The following is a 25,862-nucleotide window of genomic DNA, read 5'->3' on the forward strand; positions in this document are numbered from 1 at the left end:
ATTGCAACAGAATGAAGGCTGTACATGTTAGAAAAAAAAGTAGCTGAGTCTTTTTATATACATTCATACATATCTTCCTTAGAATAAACACTACATTGTAATTTTTTTTTAAAAAAAGTAATTGTGGCAATTTATAATGGTGGCAAAAAAAAAAACAACCCTGAAATAATTGTTGCTCTGATGTCATAAAACTCCCTATACTTAGCAACACTTATAACATTGAATTTACCAAAAATGGCTGAAGAGCAGAGATATATTTTGCATTTTCTATACAACAGGCTATAAAACGTCACTTATCACAGTCCAGAAAGCACACAGAGATGGATTTTATATAAACATATGTAATAACATATTAAGCGTGCATGAAAATTTCCCAATGATTGCATCTATGCCCTCTTGGTTTTGTTTTTTTTGTTTTGTTTTGTTTTGAAATTTTAGTGTGAAAATGTGCCTTATATTTCACATTGTTGAAAATAAGGCCTCCATACTTTTTTTTTTTTTTCCCTCACAACCAGAAAGGGGCTTTTTGAATGTGTTCCTACACAAGTCTTCAATAAAGCCAGCACTTTGTTTCAAATGCAAGTTCCAACCACCGCTCCAGTTGCACCAGGTGGCAAACCCAAAGGTTTGCAGGTTGGGTCATTCAAAATGACACAGTCTTCTCTGGCAATCGGACTAACTGACTTCTCAGGAAAGCGCTAGCACTTTGGCTAAATCCAGGATCATAGGTAGCTTCTTTTTTTTTTTTTTTTTTTTTTTGGGGGGTTTTTTGTTTTTTTTTTGTTTTTTTTTTNTTGTGTTGTGCCTTGATGTTGTAATACTCCTTTGCTTTATGAATGCGTGCGGTCATCACTGTCTTTTAGGAATGTTCCAGCAACATAAAGACAGGCAGAGTAAATGAAAACACTGTGGATGTTAGGGAATTTATTGGCCCCCGTTTTGTTTTGTTTTTTTCTCTTTCTTTTTTGGAGAAACAAGAGCATGAGATACTTGCTTTTATTTTTTAAAAACAGTCTTTCCTTCCTGATTGCATTCCCTGTCTTCTTTTGTATGTGCTTCGTAAAAAGGAAAGTAAATAAGTTTATATTATGTCTCAGATAAAATGAAGACTATTTCTATATAAGGGTCTTTTTAAGATCTTGGGATCAGACGTAATACTCTTTATCCTTGTTTTTCTTATTTTTGTTGGCGCTTTTCGCACTGCTGGGTTGTTTCTCCTTTACGACAGCCCCATTGGACTGTGCTGAGTTACTGATGTAGTTTCGACTCTCGTCCACGTGGTATGAGCCTTCATCCCGGTTTCTGTACTTGTACATGGCATAGAGGAGGATGAGGATGCACAGGGCGGCGGCGGCGACTATCCCCACCACCATGCCCGTGGTGCTGCTGGACTCCCGAATCACTTCCGCTGAGCCCGGGTATGGCTCTCTCCCGCCTGCTCGGGTGGGGTTGGCTGTAGGAAAGAGGGTGAGAAAAACAGAGCGTGATTCCTGAGTTCACTGAATGCCCGAGAGCTGTATTAACATTCACCATCTATTTCCATGCCTAATGGAATAACACCTACTGCTTTAGGAGACGTACACTGCTGCTAAATGTAGCGATCCCTATGCCTCGTGGTCACTAAAAACTAGGGACTATGAATCAAAGCACTTGGGGAGAGATTTGTTGCCATCTTTTCTTTATCACAGATCAGTTTTGTTAACAAGATTTTCTAAGTGCAGCCCCAAATAAGCTTCAGGTAGCTCTTAAGGGCCACATTGATGTGTTAGGTGAGAAATCATAAACCCAACAAGGTAAATAAAATCATAATGACACTACCTTATAATATCAGAGGGTATGAATTTAGCAATCAAGTTGATGTTGATATAGAACACTGAGGGCTAACGCTAGACTCTGAACCATGATAGCTAAGCTTAGCATTACTTTAGAAATCATACTGCCTCGTACAGTAATGACTATAGTATTGAACAATAGGATAATCCAGGCATCTTGAATAGACTTCTCATGCTTGCTTGTAAAAGTGTGATTTTAGTCATAGATTTACAAACTTTTTTGTTTTAACAAAACGTAACAAAACTAACTCCTTGTCTGCTGGGGGTTTATTTACTCCTATAAGTATATATGTACCACTTATTCATTAGCCGTGGTTGAGTGACCACCAAAACTAAGTTTGGGAGGGTGAAGTAGGAAAATACTTTTTCTCGGTTTTACAGACTCTCTAAATCGGGTATGAGTCAAAAATTCAGTACTTAATGGATAATAATGAATAAAGGACTGGCTAGCCTACTTTCTTCAACTGGCAAAATTCTCCTTCAGTCTTTCCAAAGTATAAATAAAGCTCTTCCATGGATACAAGAAATGGATTACAGGGTTCATTAATGTCTTCTCCAGGGCATAGTCAGGCACTGAAATTGATGACAGACACAGAGAAAAAGTCCTGGGATTTAATTTGTGAATGAGGGCGGGGGGTGGGGAGAAGCTCTTTTTCTCTACACAATAAACTATTTTTTTGGAAAAAATTTTTTAAAAGAATAGGAACTGTACAGAGATAAAAATCTATCCTATTCCTCACCCGCAGGTCATTTTTCTCTATGGATTGTGTTTTCTTTGAATCTCTGTCCTCTCCTTTGTCTTACAGAAAAAGATTGCTTCACAGAGGCAGTGAATTAAAAATGCTGCAATTTTCAAAAGATTATTTTTTGTAAATTATGCAGAATGAATTTAAAGAATCTCAACGTTGTATATATAACAGCTATACAGGTATGTGTCTATAAACAGGGTGTGTGGGTGTGTTTGTGTAGAAGTTGAACAGTTTAAGACTAAGATTGTGCTTTTACCATTATTCACCATCACTTACTAGCTATGTTTTTAAATATTTCTACAGAAGCTCCTATTAAATACTGGTAGCCATTTACCAGCCATAGCTCTGTGCTGCTTTGTAATCCCGTTTTCAAACATCACCATGATTTCTTCCGCATCATGGGGGGTTTCTTGCTGTCACTTTCCTTTCCTTCCCCAAATAAAGCCTTACACATATGGTCACTGATAAAGTCACAGCTCTCAGCTCAAAGCAGCTCTATGCTGTGCTCTGGAGCAGCAGAATGCATCAGGTGAAACCTTTCTATGCTGCATATGTCACTGCTGATTTTTACAAAAGCCCATGGAATATTGCTGAATAAAAAACCTTGTTGTTGCTTCTGTGGCCAAGGTGGAAGGAGACAAAGACTATAATCCGCGGCATTTGATTACAGGAAATTAATTTCCTCTCAAGAAGAATAGAACCTACTGCAGGAACTCTGTCACTACCTCGCAAACCAAAGGCAGCCCTTGCTCTTTCAAACAGCCGTCTTTGCCAAAGTCTGCCAATTAGCTCAGCTGCGAACTTTCACTGAACGACAACTTGTTACTTGCTCATTTGTGGATCCTTCTTTTAACATGGTGTCTTCGGCGTTAAAGAAAGGGTTTTATTTAAGTGTTACGTAAATCTTTTCCCCCACCCTGATGGAATGCTTTTATTTTAAACACATTTTTTGTAATGATCTCACTTTGTCAGAGAAGAATGGGGAAAATGGTTATAAAATCCTCGTCACATAGTTCATGCCAGGAAGACTTGAGCGATTTAATGAAATGCAGGGTTTAAATGTTTTGTACGAAGAGTATCTATGCTCATTTTCTTCCAGTTAGGAATTGGTATTATAAATGGACTATTTTATCCAAGAATTTTAATCTTATTTTTATCTGCTCAAATATTTCTGATATATTTTCATAACAACCGTGTAAGTAGTACAGCAACAAGTTGATGTTAAAACTAGAATGAGATTCAAAGACCAAAACCAAGCCTCAAGTGCTTCAATTTTGCCATAGAGTCATTGGATAAACACCTCCTATTTAAGGAAAATACTTGCTTTTTTGCAACTCTAGCCAAAATGTTGCTTAAGTCACATGCAGTCCTAAAAATATCTCTGTAACCCATATGTAAATAAAGACTCTGAACATCATTTCTTAAAAATAACCGACCAAAAAATGCCAAAACCCAATGATGAAACACTTTATGTTTTTTTCCCCTGATTCACATTAAAAAATTAATAACCGCCACAGGTATTATTATAGGTCTGTTTGCAATATATGCAGTTGCTTCCATATCTCACTGATTATTTAATAATTTTTTTCTGTTTTTACTTCAAATCTGAAAGATAAATGACATTTTTTCTTAACTTTTGTGCTAAGAGCATAAGTATTTTTTTATACACTAAACACATCTCTCCCAGATGTATAGTAAAAGGTTGGAGACATTTGGGGTGCCTGGGTTGGCTCAGTTGGTTAAGCTTCCAACTCTTGGTTTTGGCTCAGGTCATGATCTCAGGGTCCTGGGATCCAGCCCCACATCAGGCTCCATGCTCAGCACAGAGTCTGCTTGTCTCTCTCCCTCTGTTCCCACCCCTCCTCCCCCACTCTCTCTCTCAAATAATAAAATCTTTTTTTAAAAAAAAGGCTAGGGAAATTTAAATATATTTATAAATTATAAATGTGGCTTCATTTGTTGTTATTAATGGTTTATTCTGATGATCACTGGAAAACCTCTGAGGAAATTTCATATTCATTTAAATGTAGAGAATCATAGAAATGGCTAAAATGTCTAAATGCCTTCTTGCATAATTTGGTGAAAATTTTATATCAAAAAAGAAACACAGTCATCTCTTAAACCTTTATAACAATGAGAAAAAAGGAATTTGATCAGAGAAATCCATTAGCAATTCTTCTATTTCATGCACTTGAGAATTCTGCATTCCCTTTATACTCCATTATACACTAAATCAAGATATTTTAAATAAATAAGACAATCGGTATGTGTTTTCTCAGCGGCAGTGCTAAAACAAACAAATGAACTACGGTTTACTTTCACTCTATCTACCTTTCTCTGTCCCAGCAGGTGAAGAGAACACTTTCAAAACAGGTACAAGAGAGTCAAGGGGGGAGCTAAGAGAATGGAATATATACAAATTAGCAGTGAGTCCATGAATGGTCAGAAGTTAATGGACTTTAAGGTGAAACTAAGCTAACTGGACCAGAGGCACAAAGAGCCCAGTCAACAGAAAACCTGAGGAGGACTGGGGATGGGTAGGTTTTGAGTAAGTGAGAACACCTAAGAATCCTTTCTCCCTCCTGCAAACAGGCAAGCCTCCAGCTGCAGTGGGTGGCAAACATATTTTGATTTGAGGGTTAGGTAGTGAGCCAAAAAACAGGAAAAAAAAAAAAAAAGAGCAGATGAAATATCCTAAGTGACCATTTATATATCTCAATGATTCATAAAGTATGAAAGCATCATGAATTATACACAATTTATGTGAACACTAAAACAACAGATGCTTTTCCTCCCGTGTCATTTACGCCCATCATCACGTATGCTCAGAGTCACCCGGAATGGAGTGTAAACTACACAGTCTACACCTGTGGGGAAAGCACGTACCAACACCTGAAGGGCAATGTGAAGGCTTTTGATTTCTGTGGGCGTTTTTGCCTAAATGATTCAGAAGCTACTGACTGCACTGTCAAGGACAGAGAGCTGTCAAAAGGGTTATAACCTCTTTCATAGAAGCTACTTTTCAGCTAAATAGCTATGAAGGTACTCCTCGGACCCACAGATGGGTAAACAGTGTTATCTTAGAAGACAGATAAAAAGTGATTTTTAATTCTTTATCTCTGTCAAATATTTGGTAAGATCTGATGGTCCCTCTTAGAAGCCTTCTACATAGTCTGCTCTGGCCCAGATTTGTCAAGAATCCTGTACATCAGCTCTATGTATTTTCTTGTTTTTCACTGTCTGATTAATACTGTGATTATTTAGGTAGGCACAGTCTTTCAAGTATTAGGACACTTATTAACATAGTTCCACACTATACCCAAAACCAATTTATTCGTATCAGATAATAATTCATTGTGGAAAATGTTGTTAGTGCAAAAGATACATTCCAGTGTCTTGTCATATAAAAAGAATAAAAGTGCATTTGTTGCTTTCACAAAAAATTTAAAAATGAAATATTTAAAAGTTTAACTTATCCGTAAGTTTGCTGAGATAGTTATTTTAAACTACCACGACAGGAAAAGAAATTGTCCTGATGTATGTTCTTTCTTTATTTTTGACAGCCTTTGGCACTGCATCTGTGAAAGAACATCATTTCCCCAAATAAGAACTCATTTAGACACAGTTAAAAAACACCATGGAACAAACATGCTTAAGTGATATATGAGGCTATGGCACAGAACAGAAGAGAGAGGACTGTTTGTGGCAGGTCTCACTCCTCACCAGCTCCTCTGGCCTCTGCCACCAAACCCACGCTCCTCTCTGCTCTTCCTTCTACTTCCTCCTTTCTCTACCTCTTCTGTGGGGCCCGTTCCCAGCTCATGATTTGTCCTTGAAGGTAGCCCTCAGAGAGCATAATGGGTCAGCAAGGTGCTCAATGAGTGACAAAACCTATTGCCAAGCACCTAATTTCAAACCACAACACATAACAGTCCTTACTGGCCAAAAAAAAAAAAAAAAAAAAGTCAAAATGTGATTTTTTCNTCACCAGGACATAGTCTTTGTGTTTCATATTGAATGGTTTACTTTATCATTTAACCTTCTAAATTGTTTACAGTTTATGCTTTATCAAAATAAATGCTCTTTTATTACCAATTTTAAAAACTTTTGTTAGGCAGATGGGGATACGCAGAGCACAGGAAGTCATTAAGCTTTGCACTGAAGCCTATATTCATCAGTGTGCCACTGTCTGATTGTATCTAGTCATAGCCTTCGTTCAGGCAAATGGGGAATATAAAGCCCATATTTACTTAGCAAGATGATTCACAACTGAAGTGCTAAAATAACCATGAATTTTGGAAGGTAAATTTTTGAACATTAGCCAATTTTTCCAAAGAGGCTTCATTTTGCAGTGGGAAGTGCCTAGCATCCTTTGGTTATTCTTTCTGAGACTGGAAAAACAGCAATCAGATATTGTTATGGAAAATAAAACGGCTGACTTATGTTTTTACAGTACTTCACAAGAAATGAGGCTTAAAGTCCTAATTCCTGTCACATAAAATGAGGGTTTGGTGGGTGGTGGGACCTTATATTTCCATTGGTGAGTTCACCAAGGCAATAACCATGCTATCAGATGCTCTTTTTATCACTCAAATTGTCATTTTTATGAAACTATTTTGTATACTTGGATGAGCTATTCTTCCACTGTAATCTTATTATATTTATGTTGTTTCCAAACTTAGCTTTGTAGGGTAAGATTACAGTTTCCAGGCAATTCTTATTGTTGGTTTTATTTCTTCAATATAGACTGTGTATAGATACGTCATCAGCCGTGACCCTGTCACATCAAGGATGAAGTGAGTTTCACTATATACTGATGACAATGAAAATTCAGCTTTTGAGTTTTAAGAAAAAAAATATAAGAGACTGCCAAGTTTAAGAAATACTACAGAATAAAACACACCAGTGATAAAAAAAAATGGAATATGAGCTATATATTTTGTATCAGGAGGGGTATTTAAAGGATTATAAAACTCCATAATGCTCAACATATATCATTCTGCTACCTGGAATTGTTAGATATCCTGTCCCCCAATAATCCTTTTTAAAAATTATTGGCAAGATGCATTTATTAAATTTTTTTCTAAGAGTCTTTGACCAGTCTTTCTGGTTTTATCATAAATTAAAGTAATCAATTTTAAATTTCTCTCTCTACCCACCTAGGAAAAAGCTGCCTAAAATGATCTCATTAGAACAGAACACTGTACTGTGTTTTAATAGATGTGGAAATTATTATAATTCTAGGCTAGTCTTGGAAACGGTTTCAGATTTATGGGGGAAGATTTGATTTTTCCAGTACCCAGTTTCATTAATACTGTGAAAAGAAAATTGAAATTGTAGGTTCCTGGGGTGTTTGTAAATTGAGATTAGCACAGTTTTGTCCCCCATCTCCAGGAAAATGAAGTTTATTCTTTTTTTCCTCTTCTGTGCTTCAATACAACCTGGGTCAGAAGAAACAATTATGATGCAATCACTCAAAAGAATGCATGTTTAAATGCCACAGCTGCAAGAAAGCAGGCAGGCAAAGATTTGGATGCATGCTCTCATTTCAACTCACACTGGGGTTTTTTGAAAGGTGAGGAATGCTGGATGTTTCAAATCCCTCCTATCTTCCCTTGCATATTCAGAAGTTTGCTCAAGCAGGTCAGACAAAAGGCTTGAGAGAGGACATGTCTGATGTGTCTTAGCCCTTCCAATAAAATGGAGATTCAGAAAGAACCTGCAAATCAATAAGCCTTTGCCACCTGTGTGGCTGCTTGGTCTAACGTTTTCCTCCTTCGAAGCCACAAAGGCACGTGTGTGAAGGGAAGTACAGAGCCCACCACCACAGAGGGGACTGAGGGATTATCTTCACCAGAAATGTCAGTACTGCATGGGACCTGATGTAGCCTCATCGTGTGCCTGACAGGCAGAAAGCACCAATGAGGACCAGCTACTACCTCAAATGGCACCCCATAGGACAAAAAAGGCAATGGACAATCATACCCTGTATGAATTTGGTCACAGTGAAAACTAAGAGAGGAACACACACATTCTCCCTCATCTCTGGGGGAAGCCAGAGGATCACGGCATTTACAGAAGGCTGTTCTTCAATCACCTTATACTTTGTAAACTGTGTGTCTGTAGCTTAGCCATCCGCAGGCTTCATAAACTTTAACATGGTCATTCTGCCCATAAGGTTTTACTAGAACCCTTGAAAGTGTCAAGGTATTTATTTAAGTATCAATGTGACTACCACCCTCGTGGCCCTTCATGGTCTGCCCACAGCTACCTACTCAAACTTATCTTCCCTTTCTTTCCAAGGAATCTGCAGTCATAACTTTATTGCTGTCCCCAGTTTCCACATGTCAATAAAACTCTACCTACATGCCTGTCTTCATATGATCTTTTTCATTGTGCCTGGGTCAACACTACTTATTCCTCAAAATTAGCTTAATGCTCCATCTACTGTGAAGTTTTCTGAGAATATTCACTCCTTCTGTCAACTAATACCTAGTGAACTCGAGTTATGTTCCAAGGACTGTACTAGGTCCTGGGGGTAGACTGGATGGCCATACACACTTGACACTGCCTTCATGGACCTTGAATATTCCAACCAAGAATTATACAGTTAAAGTGACAGCTGGAACATGTGTGATGAAAGAAAATGGTAGCTACCACACAGGAATAGAACAAGGGTTTCTGATTTAGACTGGAGATTCAGAAAGACCTGACTTGGTGACATTTATGCTGACACATGGAAAAGGTTTGGAGACTAGTCAAGTGGAAAGTGGGCAGAAGAGTCTTCTAGTCAGAAGGAATAAGGAGGAATGATCTCATGGAAAGAAAGAGGTTGTGTTTCAGAAACTCAACAAATACCAGAGTGGCTGTAGCACAGTGAATGTTGGGGGAGAGTGAGAAGAAATTTGAAGGTGGGTATAAAACTTAACATACAGGTCACAGACCATGCAACGAAGCCATAAATGATGAGATCAGCATATTTGACTTCATGAATAGTAACAATTCTGGGGGGAAACAGGTGTCACTAACCAAGTGAAAATGCAAATGAAAAGGAGAGAAAAAATATTTGTGCACATATGACAGACCAAGATAATACCTTTAAAACACAAAGAGCACGTATCAAGTGATATGAAAAAGACCAAACAATCCATAGAAGAATGAACAAAAATACACACAGGCAAGTGAAGAATAGAGCCAAATAGATTAAATGTAGGACAAGATGCTTGATTTCACTAGGATGGAAGTCAAAATAAAATAAGGAGGGTTTTTTTTTCCAACAAAATTAGAGGAATAAAGAAGAAAGAAATAATGATAATGTAGTAAACATATTTATTTGGGAAGAGGGCAATTTTGCTGGTGAGAATATGAATTCTTCAGTCATTTTTAGGAAGTAATCTAATAATACCTATTAAAATTTTTAAAAGATTAAATTGCAGGTAGGTGATGGGTACATATGAGTTCATCATACAATTCCCTCTAACTTACTATATGCTTGAATTTTACAATGATAAAAGTTTAAAAAAATAAACAAATATTTTAATCAAGCAACCCCTGTTTGGGGAATATAGTCTACATAACTAAATTTACCAGCACATAAATATATAAATACAGGATGTTTGCTATAATGTTATGAGAAGAAAAGAAAAATGTGTAAAAACTTAAAAGTTTGATAACAAGGCTGTGGTTGAATAAATTACAGCACACCCATAGTCTAGAATTTTAATAGAGTTGAAAACAGGAGTTAGAGTCAAATTTGTTGACCTGAAAGATGTCCATAATATATTAGTAAAGGAGAAAAGGTAGTTTAATTCATATAGCATGCTTCCACTTCTATAAGGCAAGAAAGAAAAACAACCCTATATTTATATGTTTTTAATAGGAACATGGTGTAAGGTATATGAAAGATTCATGTCAAGTTGTTACCCTTGGTTTATGTATGGAGGTAGGAAAAAAGGGGGAAAATAAAATCAAATAGAAAAAGCTGATTAAAATTTTTCAACAAATATTTCCTGAGTAACAACGATTTACCAGGTACCATATAAGATGTTGAGGATATCAAGGTACCCAAAGACAAGGTACCCAAGTCTATATATTAGTGTTTTAGAAATACAACAGAAAATGTAAGAAAACAAGACGATTTTAAAATCAAACAGAATACTAAAAGAAGGCACAAAATTTGGTACTAAGAGAGATAATAATGAAGAGGAGGCTTTAGAAAGGGACATCAGAAAAAGGCCCTCTAGTAGAAGGTATTTGAATTGAGACTTAAAGAAGAAGAATGATCCAGGTTTCTAGATTGAACTCTGGAAAGGCACTGAGGATTAAGAAGGAAACCGTGAGACAGAATGGCCTGAAGCTGTAAGAACAGAATCACGAAGATGTATGGGGGGATTTGTAGGAAACCTACATTCATCCCAATCTCCCCTCAACCATACATGACATCCTCCATTTTAGTACGGAACCCACACCATTGTGAAAGCTTACTTAAATGTCTCATTTCTGTTGGGTTGATTCTTCAATTCCAGACTATGTTGCTAGGCCTTTGATAGCTTCCTGTAATTCTTTTTTTTTTTTTTTAAGATTTTATTTATTTATTTGACAGAGATAGAGACAGCCAGAGAGAGAGGGAACACAAGCAGGGGGAGTGCAAGAGGAAGAAGCAGGCTCATAGCTGAGGAGCCTGATGTGGGGCTCCATCCCACAACACCAGGATCACGCCCTGAGCGGAAGGCAGACGCTTAATGACTGAGCCACCCAGGAGCCCCGCTTCCTGTAATTCTGTTTGTCTTTTCTACCACTTCCCTCACCTTCTAACATCTAATGAAGATTGCACACACACACTAAAGAATGTATGCTTTCTGAGTGATTAGAGGAAGAGATTTTTGTTGAGTTCATAAATTTTCAGTAGACTAGGGTGAATTTAACCATTAAAAAATGTGAGAGACCTCTGATTTCAGAGGTAATAAACCGGTGGGCAAAACACTGACAGTGACATCATAAATATCATTCCCTCAATACTTACCTAATTCCCAGCCCCTCCGATATCTTCAGGAAAAGAAGGAAATATGATATTTATTTCATTAAACCAGAAATCACTTCTCCTGTGCTTAGGCAAATTGGGATCAATTTATATCAATGCAAGTTATCATATCTGCACTTGTTTTCTCTATGTCTCCAAGTAATGAGCCACTTACTTCCAATGACTAAGTCACTAAGTTATTTAAAGTCAACCAAGTTAGCAGTCTCCAGTTTGGTTCATCTGGGTGTCTTATTTACATCAACATCATCTGACACCCATAGCACTACAAATAGTTGAGAGCTAATTTGGAACTCTTTCCTCAAAATAAGCAGAATAGTTGCAGAAGTTTCTAGGGTATTTTTCAAGACTGTTTCTATTGGAAAAGAAGTTGAAAAGAGCCTCATCAGTCAGCCAAACTTTCTATAATTGTTATGCAAAAGAAAAGCCATATAGGCAATAATTGAGAAAATCAGCTAGGAAGACTCGAGAGTCTATGTTTTTCATCAAAATGTATTAAATTTCAGAAAATGCAAGAAGAGCTATCTTCTGAAATGTAGATTATACTCTCCATTACTGATTTTTACTCAAGTATACTCTGCAATAGCAAAATAGCTTCTTTTCCTGCTAGCTTAACGACTAAAACACCTAGGAATACATACACCCAGAAATCACTTCTCTTTAGATGCATTTCCCTTTTCTACATATAGAAAGTTGAACAACCCATCTTTACAAAAACCGATAGGACTCATTCCAAAGATTCTTCAAGCCTGGAACTAGGAATTTAGGGGGAACCTGCTTTATAGGGAGACAAAAACGGCACCAACATTGTAAGCAGAGTAGTGAGCAATGTGTGTGTGCACACACATGTGCGTGTGTGCGTGTGAATACTGCAGCCCTCCCTCTGGTTCTCTGACAGAAGTTGCTTGTCATGTTTTTTGTTTTGGGTTTTTTTGTTTTTTTTTTTTTTTTTTTATAATTTACACATCAGGTCAGGGTTTGAAGAGCTCCAGAAAAGATTTCATAATACCTTGGTGTTAGCTTACTTAAATATATTGTGTTATCAAAAACTCTTCTTCATTTGCTCCTAAATATTGCATAGGTTTACCTTTAGTAGATCTACTTTCAATGACTTAATTGTCAACTGATGCTTAATGTAGCTACTATGCCTTCTCACTCACTGTGAGGCTTTAATTTCTTTTCTGGTTTTATGCAGTTAACAACTGTTACTTTGTTGAATTATTAGTATATTATAGGCTCTGTGCTGTGCACTTTACACACGTTATCTAAATTTATGCCTCAGAACAACTCTGTGGTATAGGAGTTATCACTACTTTACAGGAAAGGAAACTGAGTCTCAAAGAGGTTATGTTATTTAGGCTTCACAAGTAGCAAGACAAAATTCATACTCAAGTATGTTCATAGCTATTATCACTTTATACATTTGGTGTGTCTGCATTTATGACCACAGAACAATTTGTTAGTATTTTCAATGTCATCCTTTCCTGTAGAGCTGAACACTTTAGGTTTCTTTTTTACACAGCTGTCCAGTTCTACCTTTCCAACTCCACTCCAGTGCACCTGTTGCCATCTATCTGACAATTACGGCAACAGGAGTTTGCATCACACAGAATTTTAGGAAACCAATGCAGAGTGGTAAAAGGAATATCGGACACTGGGTTCTAGTCCAGGTACTGCACCTGACTTACTAAGTGACCCTTAACAATTTACGATCCCCTGTTAACATTTTTTCATCACAAACATCATGGCGGTACGTTATTTACCTCCCAGGGTTCTCAGGAAAATCAGGTTGGATAGAACAATAAATGTGAAAGCACTCAGAGAAGGATCAAGTACGATATAAAAACAAGGATAGTCTGATGATTTTCCCTGTGTCTTCCACACAACAGGTATGGAATCTGCAGCGGTCCCAACCATCAGACACTCCTGCAATATGGACTCTGCACCATGGCTCGCTCAGCTGTGATGCTGACCGCCTAGGACATTATCTTCTTGGGGGTCACTGCAGGCAAGGAATTGCCTAACAAGCAGGGAGGCCTGTGAATTCAAGTGACAAAAAGATCACTTAATTTGCAGGGCATGTTAATTCAGGCCATTAATTGTCAGGCTGCATAAGGAGCTCGATTCTATTTATCTGGGAAACATTCTATTGTCACGGATCAGTGCTCTCTGGCTCCCATGGTTGGAGTGCATTAAATTTCTCCCTCTTTCAGGATTTCATTTTGATATTTTACATTTTTAGGTATCATTGAATCAATCACCTCAGACTACTCTTTAGTCATCACTGACAGCAAGGTTTATTATCTTGGAAATAATAGCTCTTCTGATGAGGTTTTAGGTTTCTTTCTAAAATCCTTAGGTCAATTCTTTGTTCCTCCTTCCTTTCCTGCTCTGGAATCCTGTGGTGTACTCGGAATGAAATACAGGGTAGGGTCTCAGCTACGGAGCTGTTGCTGGATGCTAGGTGCCCTGCTCCTTAACCAGGTTCCCTGCACACCGTCTGTGTAAGTCAAGGTCATTCTGGGCCCTAGAGAAGTATATAATTTTCCTGATTTAGCACTGGGTCTACTCACTTTGGGTGATCATCTTTATATTCCTGTCAGAAAGCTACTGCTGTCTCAATTTTCTTTCGTTGGAAAAAGATGACATTCTTTTTGGTGAAAGTACAAGCGCTGAGGTGAATGATTAGCCAGGTTCTCCACTGAGCTCATCAGAAGAAAGCATGTCAAGCCTAGAGCTGGGAAATACGGAAGGGAGGCCATCCAGCACATGGAGCGGGCGTGTGGTGCTGTGGCTGGTGAGGTCCTGTGGCCCAGGCTACCTGAATGTCTTAGGAAGTGCCGGCCGATTATAAGCACAGCCAGGAAGGCTAATCATTCCTTCTCTCAAGAGCTCAGCAGGGCAGAGACCTGCAATTTTTTCCTCCAAAAATAAGAATAGCGTTGATATGTGCCCTCTTCCCATCCTCACAACCTAAATTTATCCCAACTGAAGCACTGCTCTTGTCTTCTTAGTTTCATAGTGGCTACTGAGAAAAGTTTTATGCTAATAGAATTCAGAAACACTTCAAAAAATTTTCTAGGTGTTAAAGTGTCAATTACTAACATTTCTCCTTCTTGCCAGGGGGTATAGGTTTATTTCCATTTATAAGATGGTTTACTCCTCAGTTAATTTGCTAGTACTACTAATAAACGTTAGTTTATATTGTCAAAGGTTCTATGTGGCAGACTGAACGTGAAGTGCTCCCCATGCACTGTGTCGTGTGTCAGCACGACAATGTCATGAGTATTTACCATTATTCATGCCATTTTGCATGTGCAAAAACTCAAGTACACAGAAGTTCAATGCTGTGCTTCTGATTACACGGCAAGTAGCTAAACTCAGACACTCTGACTCCCAAAGTCTGGTCAAGGAAATGGAAGACTTTGGTAGTTGTGGCAGCATTGGTACTTCTCTTTTTTCTAGGGTTCTTTCTTTGATGGCCTCTGTCTATACTGGCATTAATACATCCTTTTTTAACCTGGAAAATTAATAAAGTCTTCTTGTCTTTCCTATTTTATTACTAATGCCAGCATTCTTACAACACTGAGGTGGGGTTAGGAGTTAATAATGATGACAGTGATTCAATCAACAAGTCCAATGACAGGGAGGAGACCTGCAGACTCAAGTCTAAGGTAGCATTTGCTGCTCCTTGGAGCATATGAACCAACAGAGAAAGCATATGCTCTTCACGGAAGCAGCACGCCCTGTCATGTGGCATTATTCAGAATGTGCTGGGTTACCTCTGATATCATTTGAGGAAAGGTAGTTAATAAAATACAAAAAAAAAAAAAAAAAAAAACNAAACTCCACAGGAAACCAATTCCATTACCAAAACAGGTATTAGATAAAAATCACAAGAAAACATGATTTCAGTGCTCCTGGATTTCAGGTTCCCAAAGAAATGGACTTACCCTCTATTTTGCCAAACCTATACCCCATTTCTTCCTTCAGGGTTGGTGAATATTTTTAAAATGACAACAAAGACTCTTACAGTAATTTAGCATTTTCTAATAAGGACCTGTGATGTGAAAGGTTATTAATGTTTTAAGGCTGGATACATGTCAATTGACTAAGAATTTATTGTGTACTCATTATTGAATAGATTTCTCTGTTACTTAATATGGGAACGTTCTATATTAGCAGCCAGGTACTTTTTGCAGACTTTCAAGTATGCTTAATCTAACATAACAAACCCATTCACCTCTTAAGTAATAATTATAAGCAGCCAATCATGTGTTAGTTAAGATGTTGGCATACAGCTACTCTAACATCGATAAGGACTGTGACTCATTTTTCACTCAGATCAAATCTGTATGTCTTATGAGGGCCTTCCCCGAAGACAGAATAAAGCACGCACTGGCGTGCAACCCATGCTAGTAGCAACAGGTCCTCGGTTCACCAGCGGGTTTATTATCATTATTTGTGATATCCTTAAGCATGTGCCAGGCACTCTGCTAATCACTATGTATGCATCGCCTTCTTTCAGTCTTGTAACAACTCTATTCTCCCCATTTTACAGACCAGGAAATTGAGCATCAAAGAGACTAAGTAACTTTCCCAAGACCAGGAAGGCATGCAAGTCAAACTAGCTCTCTCTGACTCCAAAGTTACAGCCAGAACTAATATTCACTCTCTGTTGCGGACCACAATTCTTACAAAGTGCTCTTAAGAGCTTTTCTAATGTGTGGCAATGATCCACTCTTTTTTTTTTTTTTTTTTTTTTTTTTTTAAAAAAAAAAAAAAATTTNAAAAAGAAAAAATTCTAGTGGTGCCTGTCCGTTAGTTACGCGGCTGCCTTAGGCTCATGTTATGATCCCAGGGTCCTGGGATGGAACCCTACACCAGGCTCCCTGCTCAGTGAGGAGTCTGTTTCTCCTTCTCTCTCTAACTCCTCCCTCCTCATGCTCTCTCTCTCTCTCAAATAAAAAAAAAAAAAAAAAAAAAAAAAAAATAAAAAAAAATCCAAAAAAAAAAAAAAAAAAAAAAAAAAAAAATTAAAAAGAATTCCAAAATAACAGAAAGGTCAAAATAGTTCACACTGAAGAAAAACTGTTCTGAAAACAAATAAAAAACACTTTTTATTATTTTGTTTCCTACCGATTTCCTGGTAGGAACTAATTTTGGTGAATGGAATTGTTTGCCTCTGAAAGGTGGAATCACCTTCACTGACCCAGACCTTAATATCCCCCACAGCTGGACCAAACTTCAGATAGGTTTCTTCCTGCCTCTAGGCCCCTGGCCTCCTCTTTTTTCATGCATTTACTTTAGAAAACTTTCAATTTCTTATTTATTCTCTGCCCCTTTGATATGTAAATATTTTTAAAAGCCTCTTGCTAGTGTTACAACCCAGGATTCTTTTTCTCAAGGACCTGAGAGCTGTCCCTTTGAAATATAACCTTCAAGGTGACAGTTCCTCATCTCCCAGTTTCTGTGGGAAGTAGGACCCTCCCTGGGAGCAGGAGTTATAACACCACCTGCAGTCATGAAGAAATTTGAAGGAAAAGGCTTACTTTTCCTTTGGGTGAAGCCAATTAGCAAACCACAGGTGGTCTATGATCCCTCCAGGGAGGCTCTTAAAAACCCTCAAGTCTTCTTTTTCTCAGTTCAGTTCAAGGTGAGCTCAGGTTGAGTTCTGGCCTCCACGCATTACAATAATCTTGAATAAATCTTCCTTGCCTGTTTAATTTTGCCCAATGTAATTTTTGTTTTGACATTGCTGCTCTCAGAAAAACAGGGGAAAAGGGAGTGCAAATGATGCCTAATGACTTTCTTCTGTTTTAACCATACAGCACTCAGTTTTATTCTAGTTTTCTGGAGAATTAAATTTACATGGGAAAAAAATGATCCCTACACCAGAATGCCCTACAGCGAAAGCCTACTAGCCCATCAGTGCCCCAAATCCAGGTGCTTGCCCTGCCCCCTTACGATTAGCTGGGCCCTGGACTCCATATGATTGGCAATGACTGTGGCCTGGTGCTCAGGAGATACTCTAGATGTTTCCAAAAATGAAGTCCTAATTATTGCTGTTTTTCTGGCTACAGCTCTAAATTTCCATTTTAACAGCAATGTATTGGCTATTATGACTAATTAAACTTGCTTTTGAATAATTACATAATACATACACAAAATTTAAATGTACCACAAAATTATCTTCTAATCAGGCTCTAAAAATATGATCTAATAAGTAATATATTCCTTTAAATGATTGTGATTACTTATTTAATGAAAAGATGCGCCTTGTTCAGTATACATATCTTTATTCCTAATGTGGTTAATGGGATCACTTCAATAGAAATCCTTTGATCTTTTCTCAAAATAGCGTACTGGAAAACCACTCAAAATTGCATGGTAATTGCAGCAAATTTAGCCTAATGAATAGTAATACATGTAAAGGACCTTTTGCCATCAAATCTAAATTTATGCCAGCCATGGAATTATTTAAATGAACATTTAAAAAATTAATCCTATATTTGTGAGGTGCCTGAATTCTAGAACAATCTTCTGCATTCCAAGAAATTAAAAGCCCACCTTTTCTAAATTACAGAGCTTCCCAGCTCTCTCATATTACAAAAAGTAACTTAATCTCTCTCAATCTCCCTAGCTATGAAAATACTTCATAGTTTTGTAAAATAATGAAACACAATGTTTATGAGGTACTAAGAACAATGACGAACACAGAATAAATCTTCACTAAAGACTAGTTATTACTGTTATCTATCATTATTCATATAACCTGAACCCCAATCAATGTGAAGGAACTGCTGGGCAATCAACAGGTATTCTCTGAGGGGCTGTGCTGATCACCTTATCCCCATTCGCTCAGCTAATGCTTAAGAGATTGCCACAAAAATGATGGTCCTTTTCCTCTATAACTACTCAGAGTTTTTTGTTAGTTGGTAAGCTTTTCTTTTTCTCATTTGAAAAAAGTTTGATTTGAAAGTGGCCCAATATCTTATTAGCTACCCCCTGCCCCACCCACAAACATAAAGAGCATAGACAAATCATTCTAAGCATTATACATTTAAGAAGAAATTGTCCTTCCTAAGTGGGCTCCCAGGAAACAGGAAGCCGGTCCTGTTTCCTCTCTAACAAATGACAATTTAGAGTTATTCATCGGGAAGCTCCCACACCAAAGAGCATCATTACCTTCATTTATAGTCTTAGTCTTAGATACAGTCTTAGATGTCACCTCTTCCAATTTCTCCAGGAGTTTTGAGAAAGAGGTCTGTTTAGAAGAGGGTCTCAAAACTAAGATGCATGGGCAGGATTAAGGGTCATTTTGGAACATAAGTGGTTTGCAGCGTTGCCATTTTGTCAGCTTACTAAGTGATCAAAAACATAAGATTTCAAAGAAATCTGTTTTACAAAGCCTTCTGCTCATGTGGGAAAAAAATAGTGTCTTGAAAAATATGTATATTTACATGATACAAACTGTAATAACAGTAAACACTCATACAGCATGTATTATGACCAAGACACTGTCCCACAACATGCTTTCCATATATTAATTCATTTAATCTAACAACTCGTATGTCTAGGCTGAGGGAAAAGCACAGAAGTTGCAAGTCTTTTTGAAAAGTGTGAAGAAAAAGTCATCCATGTGTGACATGTCCAGGCAGCTGAAGCCAGGCATTTTAAGGCAATGGTGGCCTGTGACATAGTTGCTTCATTCTAAAAGTTGGGGTTCAATTAGATCCTAAATTGTAAAGCCACACTCTCATATTCTCAAGCACTAAATTTATACCAATGTGAAGTTGTCACCCAATGCTAAGTATGCAGGACAGTGTGGCTGGAATCAAGTATAATTGAGTTCCATGTGTTCTCACCCAGGGGGTTGCTCCTGAGCCAGTTTCAACACGTACAGTTCCCATCAGGAGGCCTGAGTGGTTTCATCAGTTGCCCACCAATTTTCAGCCAGGAAAAGTAACAGCATTACGTAAAAGGGAAAAAATAGCTCGAATATTCTTTTTTTTATATATAACTGAATTGGGAAAATGAAAAGCAACCATTCATGCTCTATTTCATGCCAGGCATTGCAGTTAGTGCCTTAAATATACTTGTTTTAATTCTTGCAACCACACGAAAAATAGGTGAATATTTTAATGTCAAAGATGAAGAATCCAGCAATCATAAAGAATAACTCTAAAAGCGTGTGGCATAGAATGAAAGACGTCCTTTTGTAGAATGGAATTGAAGGTGTAAACGTTCTATTTTTGTTCCCAGAGCTTAACAGAGCAGTGGGTGGCAAAGTAGGACTCAATACTGCTTGATCAATGGTGAAATTGACAATCCACCAAATACACAACTTCCGTCTTCATTAAGAGTTTTGAGTGGAACCACAGAGTAATTCAAATTTATCAAACACTTGATAAAAGATATAGTTTACTTGTGTTCAAGAAGATGCCAGATTTTTCCTGTTTCATTAATAACAACTTAGGGAGGCACCTAAATGAGCATAACCCATTTTCACAGAAGAAACCATTTTTTCAAGAGAGGGTGGGTTAGGGTGATTAGAGAGCCTTCATAGGTAAATATTCAGGGAGACTGAAAGAGGTTAGTGTGAAATACAGAGAAGATTTTGGCAACCCACCTGTAAAAGTAATTATGCATCTTTTACAAAAAATATCTTCTTTTGTTGGGGTGCCTGGGTAGCTCAGTCATTAAGCAGCTGGCTCTTGGTTTTGGCTTGGATCATGTTCTCCAGGTCGTGGGGTTGAGCCCTGCATCTGACTCTGGACTCAGCAGGGTATCTGCTTGAAGATTCTCTCCCTCTGCCCCTACCCCCACTCTTTGTCTCTCTCAAATAAGTAAATAAATCTTGAAAAAAAAAAACCCAACTTCTTTCACTTGTTTAAGGATTAGGAAAAGTGCATGGCAGATATATCCATTTCTGAATATTTAATTCAGCATGTTACTTTCCTAAAAAAAAATCAGTTTCCCAAAATATGACCTGCTGATATCTGAAATGATTTCTATCAAGTTATATTTAACAGTATCTAAAGTCTAACAACAGCAGCAACTACAGTTTTTGTTCATGTTATCTTATGTTTGTATTCAAGATGAAAAGCAAGCAAGAAAAATGTATTTAAGAAAACCAGTACATCGGTACACTGAGAAACAAAGATGTGCAGGAGTGGCATCCTATAATGAAACAATATTCAGATTAGAATATGATTTAAAAAAAATACTGCTATTCAAAAAAAATAGTTGGAAAATAGGGAAAAAAATCATATACACCAAGGATCTCATAAGAAGCTGTCACACAGAGCCAAGTCTGCCAAAAGAGCAACACTGCATGAATTATTAAAGAAGGGTATGAAAAAAATCATAGGGAATTGGACAGAAAAAGTCACTTACAAAATGTAACATAGAAAGAGGTGCATTCATGAAATACACCATCAAGACACTACCAAGGAGAGGTAAGACACAAGAAGAGCCCACAGAGAAAGATGACATTGAAGCAACAGAATCTGAAGTTGAAGCCTTAAGAGAATTGATGAACTGAGAGCTCTGGAGTGTGGAAAGAAACACCGAGGGAGGGATGGGAAGTTCCGGTAGACTTGGTGCAAGAGTGTGGAAGGAGCTGTCATCACACACAGTCAGTAGCTGCCGTGCCTCGTACACTGGACAACGGACTCTGATGCAGTGGAAGAAAATGAAAATTCACCCAACAAACCCATGCAGGGACCAAGACGAACATGGTTCCTGCTTCATGGAGCTTATGCTCTTGTGGGGCGATGTGAGCTGTAGGTTAATGAACGAGTAACAAACAGATAAGCAAGCAAGATCATTTCTGATAGTGAGCAAGTATGGTGAAGAAGATGGGATGGAAAGATTATCTAGAGTATGGCTATTACCAAACGGCTCCTCACTTTCCATCATGCTACAATATGTAAGGAAACAGACACAAATCAGGTGAATAAAAAGGGAAGAGGATGACCAAAGGGTAACCTCTCTCTTTCTCTCCTCTCTTCCTCCTCCCCCCTACCTCCCACCATCCTGTTGTTAGGGCCAGTGTCCCCAGAGCAAGGGGGAGACAGTAAACTGGTCTATAAAGAAAGGTTAGTAAGGCCTGTAAGCAGTGGCTAGAAGAACTGGATCATTCAGCTGTGCAGAGGAGGGGGAAAAAAAGCAACAATTTTAAGTGCAATTAGAGTTCTCGCACTGAATTTGCTAGGTACTCAGGGTGAGGACTCTATCTATAAAGAGGATGATGGCCTATACTCAGCAAAAGAAAGATTCAGGCCAGAGGAAAAACCAAATACAAGTACTATAATTAGTAAGAATCTATACCACTTTCAGCACTAGTTAATATGGTAAGAAATACTGCAAAAATCAACATTCTCTCAAGAAAACGCTAATTGGGAAAATAAAATCAAATACAAAGAGACACATACACACACACACACCCCAATGTACAACATAATACCTAATAACAAACTTTGTTTTATGAACAATCCATGCTACAGGATCTCAGAGAAAACCAGATATTTTTTAAAAAAAATGTCAATATGGAATATTACTCAGCCGTCAGAAAGGAGAAATACCCACAATTTGAATTGACATGGATGGAACTGGAGGGGATTATGCTGAGCGAAATAAGTCAAGCAGAGAAAGACAATTATCATATGGTTTCACTCATATGTGGAACATAAGGAATAGCATGAAGGACCATAGAGGAAGGGAGGGAAAACTGAATGGAGAGAAATCAGAGAGGGAGACGAACCATGAGAGACTCTGGACTCCAGGAACCAAACTGAAGGTTACAGAAGGGAGGGGGGTGGGGGGATGGGGAAACCGGGTGATGGGTATCAAGCAGGACACGTGTGGTGATGAGCACTGGGCATTATACACAACTGATGAATCATTGAACATTACGTCAAACACCAATGATGTTGGCTAATTGAGCATAATAAAAAAAATTCAAAAAAATAAAATGAAAAAAGAGAATGTCATGATCGGACTTGTGAAAGTAAGAGAAATAAAAAAAGAAGAAATTTAGGGAAGGAGAAGGCAAAGAAATGGGGCTGATGTAATGGACAAAAAAGAAATAACGTGGATTTTGTCTGTTTGTTCGTTTTTACTAACACGGAATGAGAATACCAGTGGGAAAAAAGGCAGGAACTTGGCAAAGGGGCCCAGGATGGCATCACGAAGTGACTTTATCTGTCCAGAGAAGCAAAAGGGAATTGTTGCAGAGACCAATAAACTGGAGAATGGAATGAATGGTCCTCAGAGTTCTAACCACATTCCGGAGGCTGAGAATTCTGACAGGTGAGGTGGAGAGGTCAGAGGAAGGAGGACAAGAACACGACCCGTCTCCTGACCTTCTCCTGTGAGCTGTGACTCTGAGTCCCCGCTCCTTGCTGGCCCCTAGTAGCTGCTCCCTGTGCTCAGAGTATGTGGCTACAACCAGGGGGACCGAACATTCAACAGGAGGTGCAAGATACGTATCCTGAGCCCTTTTTTTAAAATAATAGATTCACTTTAAAGTGATAGTCTTCAGAAGAATGCAAATTAGTTATTTTATGGTGCCATGAAGTTCTTCAGGAATTCCACGTGACAGTTACAGAGGTCACGAGCTAACCGACAGTGGTTACTGTATATTCATCTCACTCACCTTGTTCACTTAAACGAGAAAATTACTGCATTTGAAGAAACACTGCTTTACAGAGGAAATGAATGGAAATGACCCTGATATTTGGTATTAATGAATATCTGGAAGCAAACCCAGCCTATGATTCACTCATTTTCAGAGTTCACGGCCATCACTTAATGGTACAGGGCTGCTTCGGGAACCGTATTTTTGTGTTAGTCAGTCACACTGTATCACAAAGGAGGAGGAGAAATTATACATCGACTAGAGTTAAAATACACCAGCTTAAATTTTAGGGAGACATGGCAAGAATCAAATATTTCTCTATTAAATGTATCAAGGATTCTACCTGCTGTTTGTTTTACTACTGCCGTAATACTCTTACTTCTGAAATTCAGAAATTTATCACTTAAGATAATTTGCTGGCAGAGTGAGTGGTGGGGACTTTTTGTCAGTAGAAAGGTCAAATAATTTTCCACAATGCACTGCAATTTTTAAGCTTTACAATTTTACTATAGGTGACCCAAGGGAAAGCTCATTATACCGTTATACACAAAAATTACATTGTGAGTTAATGGAATGTGAACAGTAAGGCACCAGCCTTGTGCGCTGTCCCCCACTGCTTTCTCTGAAATACATAATCTTGGTGGGTTTTGTTTTTGAAATTTGTTTTTCAATAAATGTGGGGAAATTTTCCCACATAAAGAGCAAAACCCCTTGTCTCACAATGAGGCATTGTTTAATGGGGTGCACTTCTAGATATAAATTCAAGGCTCATCTAAGGACCATAGCATGCAACACAGATTTAGAGTAAAGCAAAAAAAGTAAGAAAAAAAGTCGACTAACCTAACCCACCTGAGCTCGGCTCACAGGGGTCAATGTCCTCGTCATCGCTGGGACATTCTGCTGAGGCCACAAGGATGTCATCTGTGGTCTGTAAAAGAATCACATTGAGTAGATTAATTTAAAGGGACCTAGCAGATACTCTCATCTTTGTCTCAATGACAAATGAAATATCATCTGTGTTTTCCTGATAGGTTGAAAAATCAAATCCAATATTTGCCTTCCTGAGGACACAGAGCCTACATTGTTCAACCCATTTTAGATCTCTCATGGAAAGTATTTGCATATTTGTGAAAACCTGATTACAGCTGATTTTATATAAGGACACAGAAATGGTGGTAGCCAACGTGTAGATACCCATTCATTCAACTTCACAGAAAAGCTGCCCATAGTAGCATACAGGGGTTTAAAACAACCTGGCAGAAGCAGATGATTTGAAATTTATGACAGCCCTGGAGTGCTACAAAGTATGCATCAGTAGGCTCTATGCAGTACTTGTGCGTGGCTTCCTAAAAGCAGAACAGCTATAACCTTTTATATTCATGACCAGGTAGAACTTGATGACTCTTTGAGATATAGCTTGTCATTATTAGGAAACACAGATTAAGTAGAGAATATATTTCACTGATGCATTAAAGGGAAGCAAATATAGTCCATTTGAGGAATTGTATGTCTCCGTGTGTGTGTGTGTGTGTGTGTGTGTGTGTGTGTGTGTGTGTGTAGCTTTTATACTTGATTCTTAGTTTTGCAATATTCAGTAGCGGGTATCATTTCACCATTGTCCCTTTCATTATTAAGGTTTCATAATAAATGAAAAGCGTATGGGGGGATGATATTTTACTGCAAAAAGGATAGAGGTGACAGTTTTCTCTGTGACATTCTAGTTGCTTCATTGCACTTACAGCAAAAAAGATAACCATCACTGTAATAAAAAGCAGAGTGTGTAAATCCTAGCAGTTAGCCACATAATCAACACATTTACAAGCACCAAAGGCTGTTCTTTACTGCCACTTACAAGCAGCAGTAAACTCAGCATAGATATTGCATGGAAATTGTGAAGGTTTGCATCAGATTTAGCTAATGTTAAAGTAACAAAGATTTCAATGTATACAACAGAAAATATCTCATTACATCAGCTAAGAATTCAGAAGATTATCATTGTTTAGATGATACTCAGAACCACAACACTGATGAAGTCCTTATTTAAAAATGGAATTACTATGGACTCTGAGAAACAAACTGAGGGCTTCAGAAGGGAGGGGTGGGGAATGGGATAGGCTGGTGATGGGTAGTAAGGAGGGCACGTATTGCATGGTGCACTGGGTGTTATACGCAACTAATGAACCATGGAACTTTACATAAAAAACCAGGAATGTACTGTATGGTGACTAACATAATATAATAAAAAATATTATTATAATAAAAAAATGGAATTACAATAATAGAGATCCTACTTTAAAGAAAACAGAAATATGGTAGGACTCACTTTCATTAAAGGAGGACTTAGTATGGTCAGAGATTCAAGTATAAACAAATAAATGTTAGGAAAATTATGCCATTTTGAAAAATAAAGATGAAGGATAATACTCTATGGTGACGAAAACCCAGCTTAAAATTCTTTCAAGAACCGGGTCTTTAATTACTGAAAAATAAAGAATTTGTTCAGATGCTAACACCTCATAATGTAATTTTTAATAAATACAAGGATTTAAACAGCATTTTGAGATGGTTTCATGTGATTTTGCTCTTCGTTCCCCTGAGAA

General features: G+C 37.9%; 1 protein-coding gene across 33 annotated transcripts in view; it reads right to left on the reverse strand.

Moving 5' to 3' along the window:
- Positions 1-785: 785 nt before the first annotated feature.
- NRXN1 (neurexin 1) overlaps positions 786-25,862 on the reverse strand; it is a 1,113,431-nt gene continuing 1,088,354 nt past the window's right edge. For 22 of the 33 annotated variants that reach the window (XM_019801695.2, XM_019801698.2, XM_034659114.1 and 19 more), the window contains 2 exons: positions 24,103-24,190; positions 786-1,453 (listed from right to left, as the gene is read on the reverse strand). In XM_019801695.2, coding sequence (XP_019657254.2) covers positions 1,146-1,453; positions 24,103-24,190 — 396 coding nt within the window. In that variant the 3' untranslated portion in view covers positions 786-1,145. The remainder of the gene's footprint in view (positions 1,454-24,102; positions 24,191-25,862) is intronic. The other 11 variants (XM_019801696.2, XM_019801700.2, XM_019801694.2 and 8 more) reach the window with 1 other exon arrangement.

The sequence above is a fragment of the Ailuropoda melanoleuca genome, chromosome 4 (genome assembly GCF_002007445.2).
Source record: "Ailuropoda melanoleuca isolate Jingjing chromosome 4, ASM200744v2, whole genome shotgun sequence".
NCBI classification, from domain to species: Eukaryota; Metazoa; Chordata; class Mammalia; order Carnivora; family Ursidae; genus Ailuropoda; species Ailuropoda melanoleuca.